Source organism: Lytechinus pictus, chromosome 10 (genome assembly GCF_037042905.1).
Source record: "Lytechinus pictus isolate F3 Inbred chromosome 10, Lp3.0, whole genome shotgun sequence".
NCBI lineage: Eukaryota > Metazoa > Echinodermata > Echinoidea > Temnopleuroida > Toxopneustidae > Lytechinus > Lytechinus pictus.
The window spans coordinates 10,195,619-10,213,021 of record NC_087254.1 but is presented as its reverse complement, the minus strand read 5'-3'; the positions used below and the strand labels follow the sequence as shown (position 1 = coordinate 10,213,021).

The window sequence follows — 17,403 nt, the reverse complement described above, 5'->3', positions numbered from 1 at the left end:
AAATGAATTAGACAAAAAAAGTCAAAAGTCTAACAATCGGCCAAGTTAAAAGCGATTTTCAAACTAGATAGTGCAAATGTTTATTCAAATCTTCTTATAATTGTATTTTATTGGAAAAAAAATATCATGAAAATCACAATATTTACACGAATTAATTTGTTTACTTTGACAGTGGTAGCAGTATTTCGGATGGCAATATATTTCTCGAGGTGGATTCTTAAGAGGCTTTAACGAATCATTCTTCGTTTAACTGTACACACATTTTGTGAAGTTCACATTAATTTATTTACACTACGAACCGATAATATCACACACACACACACACGAGAGAGGGAGGGGTGCAGAGAAAGGGAGATGTGGTAGACGGGGTATTTTTTTTTTTTGGGGGGGTGTTATAGTGTGGTGTACATTAAATAAGAAATGATGACAGATGAGGGGGGTGAGAAATGATGGATGATCGAGGGGATGAGAAATTATTATAGATGGGGGGGTGAGAAATGATGATGGGTGGGGGTAGAAATATGATGGACGAGGAGTGGGTGATGATGGCTGAGGGGGTGTTAATTGATGATGGATAAGGGGAGGATGAGAGATGATGATATGGGGGGAGAAATGATGGAGGGGGCGGGAAATGATGATGGATGGGGAGGGTTGAGAAATTATGATGGATGGGGAGGAGGGGGTGGGAAATGATGATGGATTAGGAGGGAGTGAGAAATGATGGATGAGGGGGTGAAAAACGATGATGGAATGGGGGGGGGGGGGTGAGAAATGATGATGGGTGGGGGTAGAAATGTGATGGACGAGGAGTGGGTCATGATGGCTGAAGGGGTGTTAATTGATGATGGATAAGGGGAGGATGAGAGATGATGATATGGGGGAGAAATAATGGAGGGGGCAGGAAATGATGATGGATGGGGAGGGGTTGAGAAATGATGACGGATGGGGAGGGTGGGAGGGAAATGCTGATGGATTAGGAGGGAGTGAGAAATGGATGAGGGGGTGAAAAACGATGATGGAATGGGGGGTGAGAAACGATGATGGGGTGGGGGGTAGAAATATGATGGACGAGGAGGGGGTGGGGATGGCTGAGGGGGTATTAATTGATGATGGAGGAAGGGGGTAAGAAATGATGGATGGATGGATGAGGAGGTGGGCGGGAAATGATGATGGATGAGGAGGGGTGAAAAATGATGATGGCTGAGAATTGATGATGGATAAGGAGGCCGGGGGTACGAAATGATGGCTAAGGAGGGGGTAAGATATGATGATGGTTGAGCTGGGGATGAGAAATGATGATGGTTGAGTAGGGGGTAAAAAAGATGATGGATTAGGGGGCTAGAATCCATGATGAATAAGGGTGAGGATGAGAAACGATGATGAATGCAAAGGTAAGACATGATGATGGATGAGGAGAAATGATGAAGGGGTGAGAAATATTGGATGAGGGGGTGGTGATTCTTTTGTTTTACCCGATTGCTAAGAAAGCATGAAAGCTTGTAAGCAAGCAGTCTGGCAGAGGACCAACGGCTTAAGGTCCTCTCCGATGGTGAGAAATGATGATGGATGAGGGGTGATGATGGATGAGGGGGGATGATGGATGAGGGAGTGAGAAATGGTGATGGATGAGGGGGGGGGGGAGAAATGATGAAGGATGAGGGAGTAAGAAATTATGATGGATGAGGGGGGGGGGAAGAAATGGTGGATGGGGGAGGTGAGAAATGGTGATGGATGAGGGGGGGAAGAGAGAAGAGAGGGTATACAAACTGTAGTGTACAATGTGATTAATAAATACAAAGTATACAAAACAGGGAAAACAATACCATTTAATCAAAATGTTACAATAAATGTAAAGAGCACGGTGTCAAGCAGTGTGTCCACATCATGGCCAATATGGAAACGTGATTCTCACTGTTCATATGCTCAAATAAAAACAGTGTAAAGATGATTTCATTTGTGTGCAGTTTGTGGTACTCACTGTGGACACTTTGTTCTTTCTATCAGAAATATTATCGTGACAAAAGAATGTCAGTGTGCGAGGCTAATGTCATTAAGCAGAAGTATATTTCGCAGATTTTTTACTCTAACGCTTTGTTATTTTTACAATTCATACTAGAAATTATAATTTGGAAATTTCAATTTTCGTCATTGTAATAAGGGCCCATTTAGCGTTGTCAAACATTAACGTAAAATAAACAATGATTTGATACAAATAATACGTTCTTGGCTTATGGATATTTATCCCCCTAAAAAGTTCTCCTACTAATAGTTAGAGGTTATAAATATCTTATTGCTCCATTATGTGGAAATGGCATCACTGGGAAGCGTATTATTCCTCTTTACAATGATGTGCCATAAGTTGTACCAATTTAATCATGGGATATGCAGTCCTGATATATGTGATCAATGTAATTATTAAAAAAAAGTTTAAAACATTAGTTTCCAGTAGAGAATTCCCGATTGTTTCGATGATGGAAAGAATTTGAATATTTTTATCACACGATAGTGCGCTAAAGTCCACATATTATTTACATTTGCAAGATTATATTGAATTTTTGGAATTACGTTGAACTCCTTCATTTCTAACGAGTTGGGAAAATAAACAAGTTTGAGATGTTGGTTTCATTACATGTATTTAATAAAAATTTAAGATTAACATTTCACTCCCGACTCTACCTGGTCTTTGCCCAATATTGAGCATAAATGCATATTCAATGGTTACTAATAAAGAACATTACGGTACATCGATGAAATGAGGAATAATGAATGCATCAAATGATAGCAGTTTCGGTTTCGCATATCAGTGACAAAAAATCATCCCTCAAACCCGAGTTACAGATTTTTTTGAGGTGTCCCATCACGAAAACCAGAATATCCTTTTATTATTATTTCTCGTTTTTTTTTTTTTTTTTTTTTTTTTTGAGGGGGGGGGGCATTTTTTAAAGTATAAAGAATATGAAATATACAATATGAGGTGATGTAACTATAACATAATGGTTCTATAATGGAACGAGACCCTTTTAGTTCTAATTTTAGCGTGTTTTTTTTCTTTTATATAATGGGCAGGGAATTCCAAAATGTTGAGGAAGTAAACATACAAAACTTTAAATGCGTGAACGCATTATGGGTTCTAGGTAAGTTTTACTTGCTTGGCAGGATACCCACTCATATTCACGATAAATTCTGATGGGGGAAAGTTCATGATTTTATCTTTTGAAACAAAATATAAGCACGGCAAGAATTAGTTCATATACCTTCAAAAATATCTAATTTTAAAAAATACGTCTGTATAATTATGTCGACGATAATTAACATTGCTAATAATTTGAACTGCCCTTTTTAGTGACATGGTTCTGTAGAGTAGTTATGAAGTATTATTTCACCAAGATGAAATAAAATGAAATTGATTTAAACTACCCCCCCCTAAAAAAACAATAGTAATAATAATAATACTAATGAAGCTTTCAGAGATAAAATAATGCATATATCCTACAGGCATACCTGCAGTTTTCAGGGCCCCTTCGGATGTAATTTACTATTATAGGCCTGACATGGCATTATAGTTTTGCTAAAATAAACACTCTAAAAATATTGGGTAAAGGTGCTCCATGAGGGTAATTATGCGTCCAACCAACATTGGGCATTTCTTTTGGCCATTTTGTTTATCCAGCGTGATGAAAATTTTTCCCATTCTTTAGTTGCTGCTTATTTTTTTTTAACTTTACTGGACAGCATGCTTCCCGCATTGGGTAAAATACTGCCCAAATTAATTTGAAGGTCTAGGTCACCCAAGAAAAATGTTGATTTGAATAAACAGAGATATGCACAACTCAGTAACATGCAAATGAGACAGCCGATGATGTCACTCACTCACTATTTCTTTTGTTTTATATTGTTGGAATTATATATACAATACTTCATTTTTTACAAATATGACGATAAGGACCAACTTATCGATGTTTCACTTGACAATGAGGAGAAAATTAAAACATTTCATAATTGCATATCGACCGGGATGTGCATATAACTGTTTTGTGAAATCAATTTTAGCGAAACTTTAGAACTTTTTTTTTTTACATCCGATTTTGATGAAATGTCAATGCTTTGCATGTTGGATTTTTCTCTTTTTATTCAAATCAACTGTTTGTTGGGGTGGACTTGTCCTTTAAAGAGACAAAAATAGGGATCGAACTTAAAAAGAAAAAGAAACAAAAAAGCTATCTAAAACTGATAAAGAGCATTATTTAAAGACTTGAGTTGCAGGGGCCGCGGAAGCGGGGGGGGGGGGGGGGTTCAGCCCCCACTTTTTTCCAAAACCATGTACAAAAACGTAAAAATGACCATATGATTGTGATTTTTTGCATGGTCATCCCCCACTTTGAAAACCGTTCCGCGGCCCCTGAGTTGTAGGAATAGTCAAATCGGACAAAATATTCAAGGGAATTCGACCAAAACTATTCTTGTGAAAATAAAGAAAAAATCCTTCAGAAAGAGTGGGGGGGGGGGGGTTCTCCAGTCCCAGTCCCAACTTGAAAATTATAATTAGTTATCATGTAATGACAATGTTACCATAATATTTGTTATGCATAAAGCCCTGATCGTGCCTCGACAATGACAGTGGTGAGAATTCCAGAGTCCATGAGCTCTCACGGCGCTCCACAACCTGATCGGCCCACTGCGCTGTGATGATCTGGGGTCATGGTCGTCGTCGAAGTTGTCGTCAATTATCGAATATCACTTGCTCCAACCAATGTGTCATAGGCCACAGGGAGTCACTGCTCGCTTTGAGGGCTTGGTCGCAGGACTTGAACACTGCAAAAAAAATAATAGAAAAAATGTAATATCATGAGTGTGGGGGGTAACTATACTTTCTCTTATTACCTCGCCCCACAGCCTCTCATTAATAGTTTCTTTTAAGATTCTTCATATTTTATATCTTGAGGGGAAGCGGTTGACATCTTAAAAAACAACTGTTGTGCTAATAGTTATAATCGTCATCAACATCATCATCGCCATCGTCATAATCGCGGATCGTCTGCGATGGTCCTCTATTCCATATTTCGTGCGCGTATAGTCAGGACCTTAAAACAATTGGAGTATAAACGAAAAGTTGTGTATAGAGGAGTGACTGGATCATACTTTACATGTTCACGTGGTTATTTCATTTCATTTTCTAAGGAATATATACTCAACAGACATAGGGGGAGGGGCAGAAAATGTGAGTGACAGAGGAAGAATTCACACATAGACCTAATGTGAATCAATCACGCTTTATTTAGTTTGCCTCCAACGTGCCAAATCGATGCATTTCAGCGTACGTCACACACACACGGATAACCGGCCGAGATTCACATTATTACCACATAGAAGAAAAGTTTAAGAAAAGAGTGGATAAATGGACACATCACGACAAGTTGGAAAACACTGAAGTATACAGCGTGATGAATTCATATAGTTATTCCTATATTACATAAGGATATATACACAGAGATACACAGTGTGGATAAAAGAGATTTTCATCATGGCCACATTGAACTACATTGGTACAGTGTGGCGAATCAGATCGAAACTTGCGTCATGACCACGTTGAACCAAAGTGGTGTCCCGGGTGGTGTACAGTGTGGATAAGTTCCACATCTGGCCACCAATACAAGGTGTGCAGCGTGGATAAGATATTACATTGTCACACCGAAACACACTAAGGTACAGTGTGGATATAACGGGAGATTCTCATCATGCATGGCTTTCATGGGTGAGATATTCACATTCTCGTCACACCGAACCACACTCGATGTACAGTGTTGGAGATTAAAATCATATTGAACTACATTGATACAGTGTGGATGACTCGAGGTACAGTGTGGATATAAGAGGAAATTAAAATCATGGCTCCAACCACATTAATACACAGTTAACACTGTGGATATATATGGATTATAGCCAGAGATTCAGGCCACACTGCGACACTGTGTAGGATATATCTCCTGCTATTGTTCAACCTATACGAGGGGCGTGTAACCGGGATTGGGTGGGGGCGTGGGCCTTCAATCAGCCCCCACTTTTTGCAATAAAGGTGTCCGAAAACATAAAAATTACCACCTGATGTGATCTTTGGTCACCCCTCTTCAAAACCGTTCCGCGCGGGCCCTGCAAGTTTCAAAATTTATTGATCAAAATCGACACTTATTGGATCATTCTCAATTTTACAAACAAACACTTATATGGACAATTACAGTGAGACACAAAGTTGCAAATCAAATATATAAATAAATACGAAATACAGAAAAATTATGGTTAACAATTTTCAAGTTGAGCCCTAAAACATTCGATACATATTCAAATCAATAATTGACCGTTTATAGCATAGGTAAAATATTTGTTTTTCTTTTGAAAGTTTCTTTGCACGATTTTTTAAAATATGTATTGTAAATTATACTAGGCTCAAATCACATTAAATATAGTTAAATAAAACAGCCTATCAAAAGGATGATGATTATCACGGGTGTGAGGAGTGAGAGTCTGCAGAGCAGGACCCCCACCCGGGCCCCCATCCCATCCCTCAATAAAACAAAGGTTGCAAAGGACATATATTTTCAATTTTAAGACCCGGAAATAAACAGAAATATCGTAGTTAAATCGTTTATAATACTGGTTGGCGCTCCAATGGTATAATAATTCAAAATAACTAAAATTTTATGATGAATATATAAAGAGGAACAACAATGACATACCGTAGGAAACTTGGAGAGAAAAGTAACAATAATAACAATAATGACAACAATAATACTAATCCTTTAGGGGAATAACAGCAAAATCTAAAGGTTTAGTTTTTATCTCTTATCCCTATTCAGGTGGAAAACAAGTATGGTTTAGGGTGATTATGAAGTCATTACTTATTATTTTCTAAAAGCTCCCTGCATGATTATGTCATTAAAGATGAATCCTACTTCAGAACTGCACGTTGGCGGTCAATAGGAGAGAGGAGGGGTGATCGAGCGCTATAGCTAGGGCGGCGGAGCAACCCAAAAAGCAAACTGCACTTTTTATGGGTTATGCAATATGGGACAGGTGCGTTGATATGTCGGGGCAAAAATTATTTTGTTAGGCATACTACAAGCAATCATAAATATCAGCATCCAAACCAAATCTGGCTATACTTAAATCTGGCATTTAATATAATGGTAAATCTTACAGGATCTTGTTTGTTTCTTTTGGAGGAAGAAGGGCACTTTTTTTTATTTAACTCTTTTATATCTAATTTGTGGGAAATAGTATTTTTGCTCGAAACATATCCTGGAAAAAAAATCCAGGGAGATTTAAAACAGTTAATGCAAATATGCACGGAGACATGCATATTGAGATGAATGTTGATTTCACAGACAGTTTTGAAATATTAGTTATTTTCACACATCCCAGTTGTGTTGCACACACCTAAAAATGTCATTGATAAATTAATAAAGAAATATATATTCAAGCCTCAGCTGAAAATAACTAACCTCGCACTAGTGTGAGTGTTTCACATGGGAAGTGTTAGCAAGAAATTCGAGAACACAAATTAATGTAGGCAGGGGCGGATCCAGAATTTTCCAAGGGGGGTTGGGCACATTTTCCTTGGAAAATTTGACATGCTAAAAACAAAAAGGTCCTCAATTGTGTTTGAACGACATATTCCAATTAAAAATATATGCTGTGACTTTCAAAGGAGGGGTACACATGTGTAAGAATTACGGCTTATATATTTACACTAATTCTTTTTTATTACGGCTCTCAAGGGGGGGGGGGCACATCCGCCGCTGAATGGAGGTACCTGAATAATGGACACTACAAGAAATTCCAGACAAAATTCGGAGTGTGCATATAAATTACATTAATTGATTTTTGTTTACATCGACCACACGCTACTACGTAATTTGATTGCCAATCAATAAAATCAAAGTATTTATTGATTATTGGATGCAAAAATTATGATGTAAGCCATTTTCCAAAACTTGTATTAATTCTTTAGCACTTCTGTGCCAATAAAATAAAAATTGAAATGACTTTCCAGTCCTTACCTATACATGTCCGCTTGTTGCTGTACGTGTCTTGCATGCTGAAAATATACAGTGTGAGAAATGAAAATGGAAGAGATTTGACAATTCCAAATGAATATCTGAAGTTCCTTAGTTCCTTGTCAAAATGTTGTAGATTTGTTCTAGACTCTGTAGCAATCAAAGCTTAAACTTGTCTCTTTGGCTTCTGTTCCTTCTTCTTCCGTTTCGTACAGACCAGATTTACCTTCAAAAGGGCTAAACTGACCGGTAGAGCTGATGACATTCTGGGACATCTTATTCCACAGCCCCACGGCGTTAGCTCAGGGAAGACGAAAAGCATGTGAGAGTATTAAAATACGTTGTCCATTCACGTCCTGTGCCTCTATTATTCTGAGAGAGTGATTCAGATTTTCCCGCCATTGTGCGCTCGTGTCGCCTCAGTGCGCAATACGTAATCGCCAAGTTCATGCAGTGCCAGTCAACAATAGGGGCATTGTGAAAGGCCTGATTTCGCCTTTTTTGTAGCTTTCTTGTAAATTTATATCAAATAATTCAAATAATTGTATAATTTCTATAAGTGTAATTCAAATAATTGTATAATTTCTAAGTGTTCCCCAGTGATCGAGTTTCCGCAAATGAGCGCGTACATGGACCTTTATGTAGGGTAAACTTTTTTTCTTTTCGAAGTTAAACCAGCACCTCCTGTGAAAAAAATAATTCCCAGGGCCCTGGATGGTGATGATGGAGATGATGAAGATGATGGTGATGATGGTGGTGATGGTGATGATGGTGGAGATGATGAAGATGATGGTGGTGGTGATCGATGGTGGTGATGGTGATGATGGTGATGATGATGGTGATGATGATGCATGGTGATGATGATGGTGATGGTAATGATGATGATGGTGATGATGATGCATGGTGATGTAATGGTGATGACGACGATGGTGATGGTAATGGTGACGATGAGGGTGATGGTGACGATGACGGTGATGATAATGATGGTGGTGATTATGATGATGACGGTAATGATGGTGATGGTAATGATGGTGGTGATTATGATGATGATGATCATTGTGGTGATGATGATGATGGTGGTGATGATGGTGATAATGAAGGTAATGATGACGGTGGTGATGATGATGGTGATGATAATAATGAAGATGAAGATGGTAAATATGGTGACGAGGATGATTGTGATGATAACGGCAACGACGTACAACGAACATTACAATGACGAAAATGATATATTGTGATGGTGATGATCATGGTGATGGTAATGGTGATGATGATGTTGAGGACAGTGATGATGGTGATGACGATGGTGACAGTGATGATGGTTGTAACGATGATGATGGTGGTGATGATGATGATGATGGTAATGATGGTTGTGATGGTAATGATGGTGGTGGTGATGATGATGATAGTGATGATGATAGTGATAATAATGATGGTGATGATGATGGTGGTGGTGATGATGAAGGTGATGATGATGGTAATGATGGTGATGTTGATAATGGTGATGATAATGGTAATGATGGTGGTGATGAAGATGATGACGATAGTGATGATGATGATTATTATGACGATGATGGTGGTGATGACGATGTTTATGATAATGATGATGGTAACGATGGTGATTATGACGGTAATGATGATGATGATGATAATGGTGATGATGGTGATGGTGATAATAGTTGTGATGATGATGGTGATGTTGGTAATGGTAATGATGGTGATGATAACGGCAATGACAACGAACATTACAATGATGAAAATGATATATTGTGATGGTGATGATGATGGTGATGGTAATGATGATGACGATAATGATCATGATGACAATGGTGATGATAATAATGATGGTGATGATGATGGTAATGATGGTGATGATGATGATGGTATTGATGGTGATGATACTAATGATGATGATGGTGATGACAACGATGGTGATGATGACGACAATGTAGATGATTAAAATGATAATGGTGCTGCCAATTTACAACAATCATTAACATTCATATGCACACACATTCTCAATTGAGAAAAAGATTTTAAGGCTTCAAGTTTGAACACTTTCTTTTGGATAAAAAAAAATGGGAATAAACAACAGAAATTAAAACTCTTTAATTTGAAACTGAAGAATACAAAAAAAACACTCATTCTACCTTGTAAGTTATGTTACATTTTTTTTTTATTGTAGCTCATACAACCATACCAAATGCACAAAAACCAGCTTTTACAATATCAAATTTGCATAGAGATACACATCAATATATTGCGGCAGTATAATACACAATTAATAAGCAATGAAAGTAGTTCTTTGAAAATTAGAAAATCATTTGATCAATTCACAGCATTTTTCCTTGTTTGTTCTAATAGCTCACTTAGAATTTTCAAGGTGATATATGTACCTCTCAGGACGGAATATTCAAGAAGATGCAAAAATAGGCAGCTCTAATCCACTATTGTAGTGTTAAATACTAAAATGAAGGCACACACACAGTTATCAATTTATTTAATATACATAACTCGCTCAAGGAGACGCACTCTCGACTATGAGCATCATTACTCCATAATAGTATATTTACTATGGTAATATATTTTCAATGTACAATATTTACAAGTCATGAAGTGAAATAAATACTCTGAAAAGTGTAAGTTAATACAGTACTACTTCATGGCGCTGTGACACAAAGTCTAGTCGCTGATCATATTGGTTGCAATTATGATCACTGCAATCAATTACGAAAACAAGTTCAATGATTAATCGCTAAGCTTTGTGTTACAGGCCAAGAAAGTCATATGTTACTGGAATGTCACTTTTCTATACATAAATTGTACAATGCCTACTTAGCTTGTTGCACGCAAACAAATGGGAGGCTGAACGGTGCAAGCGCTGCACATGTACCATCTAAGATAATCCACAAAGAAAATATATTGAAATGAAAAGAAATGGAATGACTGGCCTTGAAGACTCAAGTATACGTACAACAGAATAAAGATCAAACTGAATACACTTACACATCATTACACGGAACATATTCAAAGGCCACCGCACACCTTGCGACTGGTCTACGAACCCATTTAGGGACTAATTACATTTTCCTTATTTAAAAAAAATATGAATACATAGAACACTTTAATTTGATGTTCAAAACTTTTAGAATATTAATAAAGATATTTTGGATAATTGCAAGCATTTGGTTTGGAACAAAGGTCAGCTTTGTTTCATATCATATCCGGTAGTACCGTTGTTATGTTGTCATTAATAAATAAAAAAATAAATGATGATTACATTTTTTTATCCACTTTAATTCTGATAAGAACGGTTGTATTGTCACAGATAGATGATTTTGACCTTAGCAGAGTAAGGTGCTCCTTCGAGATTCAACACAAATGTAACGGTGCTTTATTCCAAAATCGGGTCGCACACCAATCGTAAGGTATCTCGTGGCTTTTAAAGATCATTAAATTGAACACGCTTAAACTAGAACATGACTCTCCTTAGAATCAGGCAAGATTTCCATATAAACTTGAATACAAAGCAAGAAAATTGTTGGTTTCGTGCCATATACTCGGATATTCTATAATACTTCTCTTCCATCCAATTAATACCAAATTTCCGTTGTTTGATTGGAAAACCTTGAAAATCACTGATTCTAAGAATTGTTCAATACATCACATTGACAAAAGTTCTCTCTTGTAAACATATGACTAAAATATCGTAGAACTTCTTTTTATAAGCCATTATCTGTATACAGATTTTGTTCAGAATTTATACACAATTACAGACATCATAACAGAAATGAATCATTTTATTAAGAAAACTCTATAAGTATAAAGAATCTTTGAATACTCTTATAGCAAATTTGTTTGTATACCAATATAGCTGCTTCGGCGCAAATAGGAATGAAAGAATTATAGATATAATTTTCAATTGAATAGGTAGAATTAATTGCATAGCTCCTAAAATCAATGCTAATTGGATTGGTTCATTGTTAAATTTATACAAATGTGCAAAAATACACCAATATATTAATGACGTTTCAGACTTGTAAATCTTTGACACACTTATTCACATTTATAAAATCAAGTATTTGATTTGAAATTACAGTCAAAAGAAAAATCTAACATTCGAGAAATAACTTGTCACTGCAATAGAGAAGATGTCAATTATCTATTTGCATCTGTTATATGAATATATACAAATATGACTATAATGTTGGAAACATATCAATAGGAAAATATAAGCATCTCATTGGCTTGAAAATTCTCAGATTTTCACCTAAATTTTGAACTAATTCACACAGTAGAATGTTGGTTAAAACATCCAAGACAATATATTTATTTCTTTGTACTGATATACAAATAATTGAATAAAACATTAGAAATATATGATTTAGTTTACAATATTATAGAATATTACAAACATTATAGAAATAAAACATGTTAATTATTTTCATCCTATCATTCATTTAATCTTTATAATACAGAACCAATGGTCATATTAAATTTTTTTATGAAACCATGCAGTGAATCAATTGAGATTGTACACCTAAGCTCAAAATTAATTTCACAACAAAATGAACAGAATATTCAATAATTTCTTTGCAAATTTAAAATTCATCAGTACCTATCACAAGCCAGATATGAAATCTTCATTCATTGATTTTAATTCACAATAAACATCTGTCCATATTTCTATTCCACAAATAAATATTGTTCAAAATGGCTGCCGGTAACAAATACATTTCTCCTCAATTTTATATGCAATAAAATCAAGAGAGCTTTCACAAATGAAGTATGTTTGTTGCTCATCATTATTATGAAACTTATTGCAGTATAAAAGCAACCTTCATTAGTTTGAATTTTTGTGTTTGTTTCCTAATTTCCATGTTGTAGAAGTGTATGTTTGGTCCATTTTAACAATAGAAGCTTCTATCTATTTGTTTACTTCGTGGAGATTGATCAACACCGCATAAAACAAATAATAAAATTAAAAAAACCCAGAAAGATATGTAGTATGATCTGAAGACTAATTCAAATCAATTAAGTGAACCATCTCATATAGGTTTACCTCTTCATATTTCAGCATTAAATTTAACATTGTTCCCTAACACCTAACACATTTTATTGCCTGATATAATAAATCTTTTGTTCAGTTCTTGTAAATGCATCCATGCCATGGTAACTAGTCATCCAAGTTTATGTTCGGCTCCTGGAAATGTATTGTTTCCATGGTAACTAATCATCCAGCTGGCAGAGAGCGGCCACGCCCCTATTGGTCCAATGCCTCTGGGTCTTGTCCGACGGCAGCTCCATCCACATGACGAAGTTGGTGGAATGGCCGGTGGTGGAGAGGGTACCCCGCCTGGCCGTGGTCTTGTAGACCGGGGTGTTGTAGACGGAGGCGGGTTTGAAGTCCGCCTTCCGGCCGGGCATCAGCCAGATGATGGGGATGGTGTCGAAGAGCGTCTTGGGCAGGGATTCGGCCAGGACCTTGGTCTCCCGATCCCAGCGACATCCCTCTAAGAACAAACCCTGGAGGATAGAGTGACAAATAAGAATACATCATATTTTTAATTGGGTATCTTAGAGACTCATCAAACTCAATATGTGTCAATTTATGTTTGCTTTCATTGTATTCATATGCTTTACAAAAAAATGTATTAATGCGATCTTATATTTGTGGGAATGTAATATGGATTTGTTAAAGCATGTTTGATTATTTAAGTACTAGTATTTAATGCACGATTTCATTGATTATTGGTAATATGCAGTAGCGCCCATCATCTGAGCATGGTCTGACTAATGCAGTGAAGTGTTTTACTGTACAGACATTTAGAAACTTTGTCGAAATTTCAGTCACATTTACATCTTTTTGAAATGCCCCCCCACTCCAGATTTCAACATCGAAACTGAAATCCCTCAATGTGTTTAGCTAGTGTTGGATACCTTGATGAACGCTCCGTCCTCAGGCTTGGCACTGACGGTATCTTCGTAGTCGGTGACAGCAAACTGGAATCCAAGATGATCAATAGGAATGGTGTACTTTCTGGCATAGTTCTGACTCACACCTGATGAAAAAAATATATAAACTTTTAGTCCTTTCTTGTTCAATAGTGTTCATGGAATTTGTGAGCTTCATAATACGAGCAAGTTGTATCTGTCATTGTGATGTCACTCATTGGGCAGCATTCTGATACTTACACCCGTTTAGCCCTCACCTGATCTAACCTAGAAATTTAAACCACAGTTCTGAGGAATGCTAGGCTTGCTTGCTTGATTGATTGATTGCCATAATTGAAACCATTCATTCAAATGGAGATTTTAAGAAATCTTGGCAATCTGCTTACCAGTTAGGAAGGAGTGTGTAAAGTAGAATCCAGACACCCAGAATACATCAGGGGCACCTTTAGCTATCCAGTCGTTGAAGAACTTCAATCTATAAAGGAACCAGAGAAAACATTGATTGAAAATGCTAATCTTATTCTTAGATTGACACGCAAAAATTTCACACTTACATGACGAAAACCTTTCATTTGAAAACACTATACCCCAGTTTCCCTCAATCAATTCTCTTCTCCAAGTACGACAAACCATAACTGCCCCAAGCAAGCAAAACACCTGTTTCTGGTCCGAAGATAACACAACAGCCCGAGCAAAGCATGCCGTCATTTTAATTCACTTACTTTCCTTATTTCGAGGTCGATTTTCTTCGTTCGAACTTGAAAATGGACTAACATTGGATTTCTGAATACAATATGCATTTGAAAACGTGATTAAATATCGAATACAATAATTTCATTCCGAAGGTCCTACTACAGGCAGAGAAGTCTTACGTAATAGCACAGCTGTTGTTTATCATTTCGTCCTTGGCTCAACGCTCATAATCTGGCCTGTGGAGGTAAAATTGAGACAGCGGGGATTACCTGGCCTAGCGGGATTGATAAGGCGGGTGTTTCATAAAGCTGTTCGTAAATAAAGAGCGACTGGTGATCCTAGCTGTCTTGCGGTAAATGGTACACACCATTGGCGAAGATCTAGCGCGCGAGAAAGGATCACCAGTCGTTCTTAAAGTCGCTCTTAACTTACGAGCAGCTTTATGAAACGGCCCCCTGGGCTTGGAAATGATTTTGGGATTTACAAACGCAAAATGGGGTATAGAACCGCAGTTTGCAATCTGAACTGCGGTCTTTCTCCAAACGGGGGTTTGACGTAATGATTAGATTGTGTTCTTCATAACATTGTTGGTTCACCATTCACTTGCGATGAATGAAAACAATGATTGATTCAAATGTTATAAACTTACAGTTGAGAAAAAAAAAATGTTAACAGACTCACAGACCAACAGAAAAAGTGATTACTAGGTCTCTGCCCATCTTCATTCAGGCAAGACAAAAATGCAACTAATAGCATGGCCAACCTGATCAGCTGTTTGGGTGTTCAAGGAATTACTTCCTACTGGGATTTTTTTTTGCTACACCCGAGTGGAGAGCAGCAAATGCAGATAAACACCTTGCCAAAGGACACAAGTGCTACAGTGGGATTTGAACCCCAGACCATGTGATGCAATGTGCGGACACTTATCCACTGAGCCACAGAGACCCCCAGTACCTACCTGGCAAGAAGATCATTGATGTAGCTCCCCATGGGCTTGAGGGACGGGTAACTCTTGGCAGCCCACATGGGAGGCACCTTGCCCACGAGCATGCAGTTGAAGACATCCTCGAGCTCCGAAGACATCACCACCAGACCCTTGATGGCCTTCTGGATGTTCTGCAGGCTGGCACGGACCACGGTGGTCAAGCGGTTGAAGCGGATCAGCTCCTGTCTCAAGACGGTGTTCATGGACTCCTCATAGGTCACAGGGTACTTCTTGATCACCTGCAGAGAGAGAGATTGGATGTCAAGTTAAAGACTAGAAGTTATCGCATTTAAGACTAACCACCACAAAACCACCAATAAGTGGCCAGGGAAGGTTCTCTGTTAATAGCCCAAATAGTAAATTGGTCCTCAAATTTGGTCAAAATTCAAAATTTAGCTTGTCTGAAGGAGCATTTCTTCATCTTTATACTGTAAAAATTTGGAGTTGTAAAAATGAATAGAAAATATGATACAAGAGTTTCTTTGACACAAGTTTTTTTTGCACACTGCTTGGAAGTTTCATTGAAATTTGCACAGTGTGCACATCTCATGCTTGAGTGAACACAAACTACAAATGTTGTTTTCTCCTTATTTTCCCGAAACTCTCACTTTGTTTTCTCTGCATTCAATCGAGTATTTGAGTGAGTTATTGTTGATCAAGTCTGACAAGTCATATATCATTTTAAAGCTTAGGATGTGCTTGTTCAAACTAAATAAACATCTCAAAATTCATTTTGGGCGACTTATTGTTGGTTTTGTAGTGGCTGGTCTCCTTTACAAGATTTGCGAAATTTAATTATGCAAATGATAGCTGATGTCTGACGTCCCATTTTCTTAAGTTGTGCAAAGAGCATCTCTCTTAAAACAAAGTAAATTTAAATGCATGATGTTATTAATTATTCTATTGTGAACCGAAATGTTTGTAAGTCAGCTTCTACATTAAAATATTAAGAGATTAGGAGAGCCTTATATCACAGGGGAACTCTGGAACTTGATCTACTTATCCCAAATTACTTTTTTTCCCAGCAAATTTAATGTGTTGAAGCAATTATAATCAATCCTTCTCCTTCTTTTTTTCATCCTATTCCTCCTCCTCTTCCTTCCCTCCACTTCTTATTATAATTCTTCTCCTAGTCTTCCTCATTATCCTTCTTCTTCTTATCCTCCTACTTACTCTCTCATTACTCCTCTTCTTATCCTCTCCTCTTCCTTCCGCCACTTCTTATTCTACTTCTTTTCATCCTCCTTTTCCTTCTCCTACTCTTCCTCATTATCCCTCTTCTTCTTATCCTCCTTCTTACTCTCTCATTACTCTTCTTCTTATCCTCTCCTCTTCCTTCCGCCACTTCTTATTCTACTTCTTTTCATCCTCCTTTTCCTTCTCCTTCTCTTCCTCATCATCCCTCTTCTTCCTATCCTCCTTCTTACTCTCTCATTGCTATTCTTCTTATCTCCTCCTCTTCCTTCCGCCACTTCTTCTAATTCTTTTCATCCTCATTTTCCTTCTCTTCCTCATTATCCCTGTTCTTCTTATCCTCCTTTTCACTCTCTGATAACTCTTCTTCTTCTTATCTCCTCTTCTTCCTTCTTCCACTTCTTCTTCTGTACTTCTTTTCATCCTCCTTTTCCTTCTCCCACTCTTCCTCATTATCCCTCTTCTTCTTATCCTCCTTCTTACTCTCTCATTGCTATTCTTCTTATCTCCCCCTCTTCCTTCTTC

At 37.3% G+C, this 17,403-nt stretch overlaps 1 protein-coding gene and 1 long non-coding RNA gene across 2 annotated transcripts in view; both read right to left on the bottom strand.

The window, feature by feature from the left end:
- Positions 1 to 1,816: 1,816 nt before the first annotated feature.
- Positions 1,817 to 8,377, bottom strand: LOC129270138 (uncharacterized). Its single transcript, XR_010294783.1, has 2 exons — positions 8,055 to 8,377; positions 1,817 to 4,812 (listed from the first exon to the last, which is right to left on the bottom strand). It is a non-coding gene; the product is annotated as an uncharacterized LOC129270138 (long non-coding RNA).
- Positions 8,378 to 10,202: 1,825 nt separating this feature from the next.
- Positions 10,203 to 17,403, bottom strand: part of LOC129270135 (dynein axonemal heavy chain 3-like) — a 91,223-nt gene continuing 84,022 nt past the window's right edge. The window contains exons 64-67 of the mRNA XM_064105311.1: positions 15,658 to 15,923; positions 14,393 to 14,481; positions 13,992 to 14,113; positions 10,203 to 13,577 (exon numbers count right to left, since the gene is read on the bottom strand). Coding sequence (XP_063961381.1) covers positions 13,281 to 13,577; positions 13,992 to 14,113; positions 14,393 to 14,481; positions 15,658 to 15,923 — 774 coding nt within the window. The 3' untranslated portion in view covers positions 10,203 to 13,280. The remainder of the gene's footprint in view (positions 13,578 to 13,991; positions 14,114 to 14,392; positions 14,482 to 15,657; positions 15,924 to 17,403) is intronic.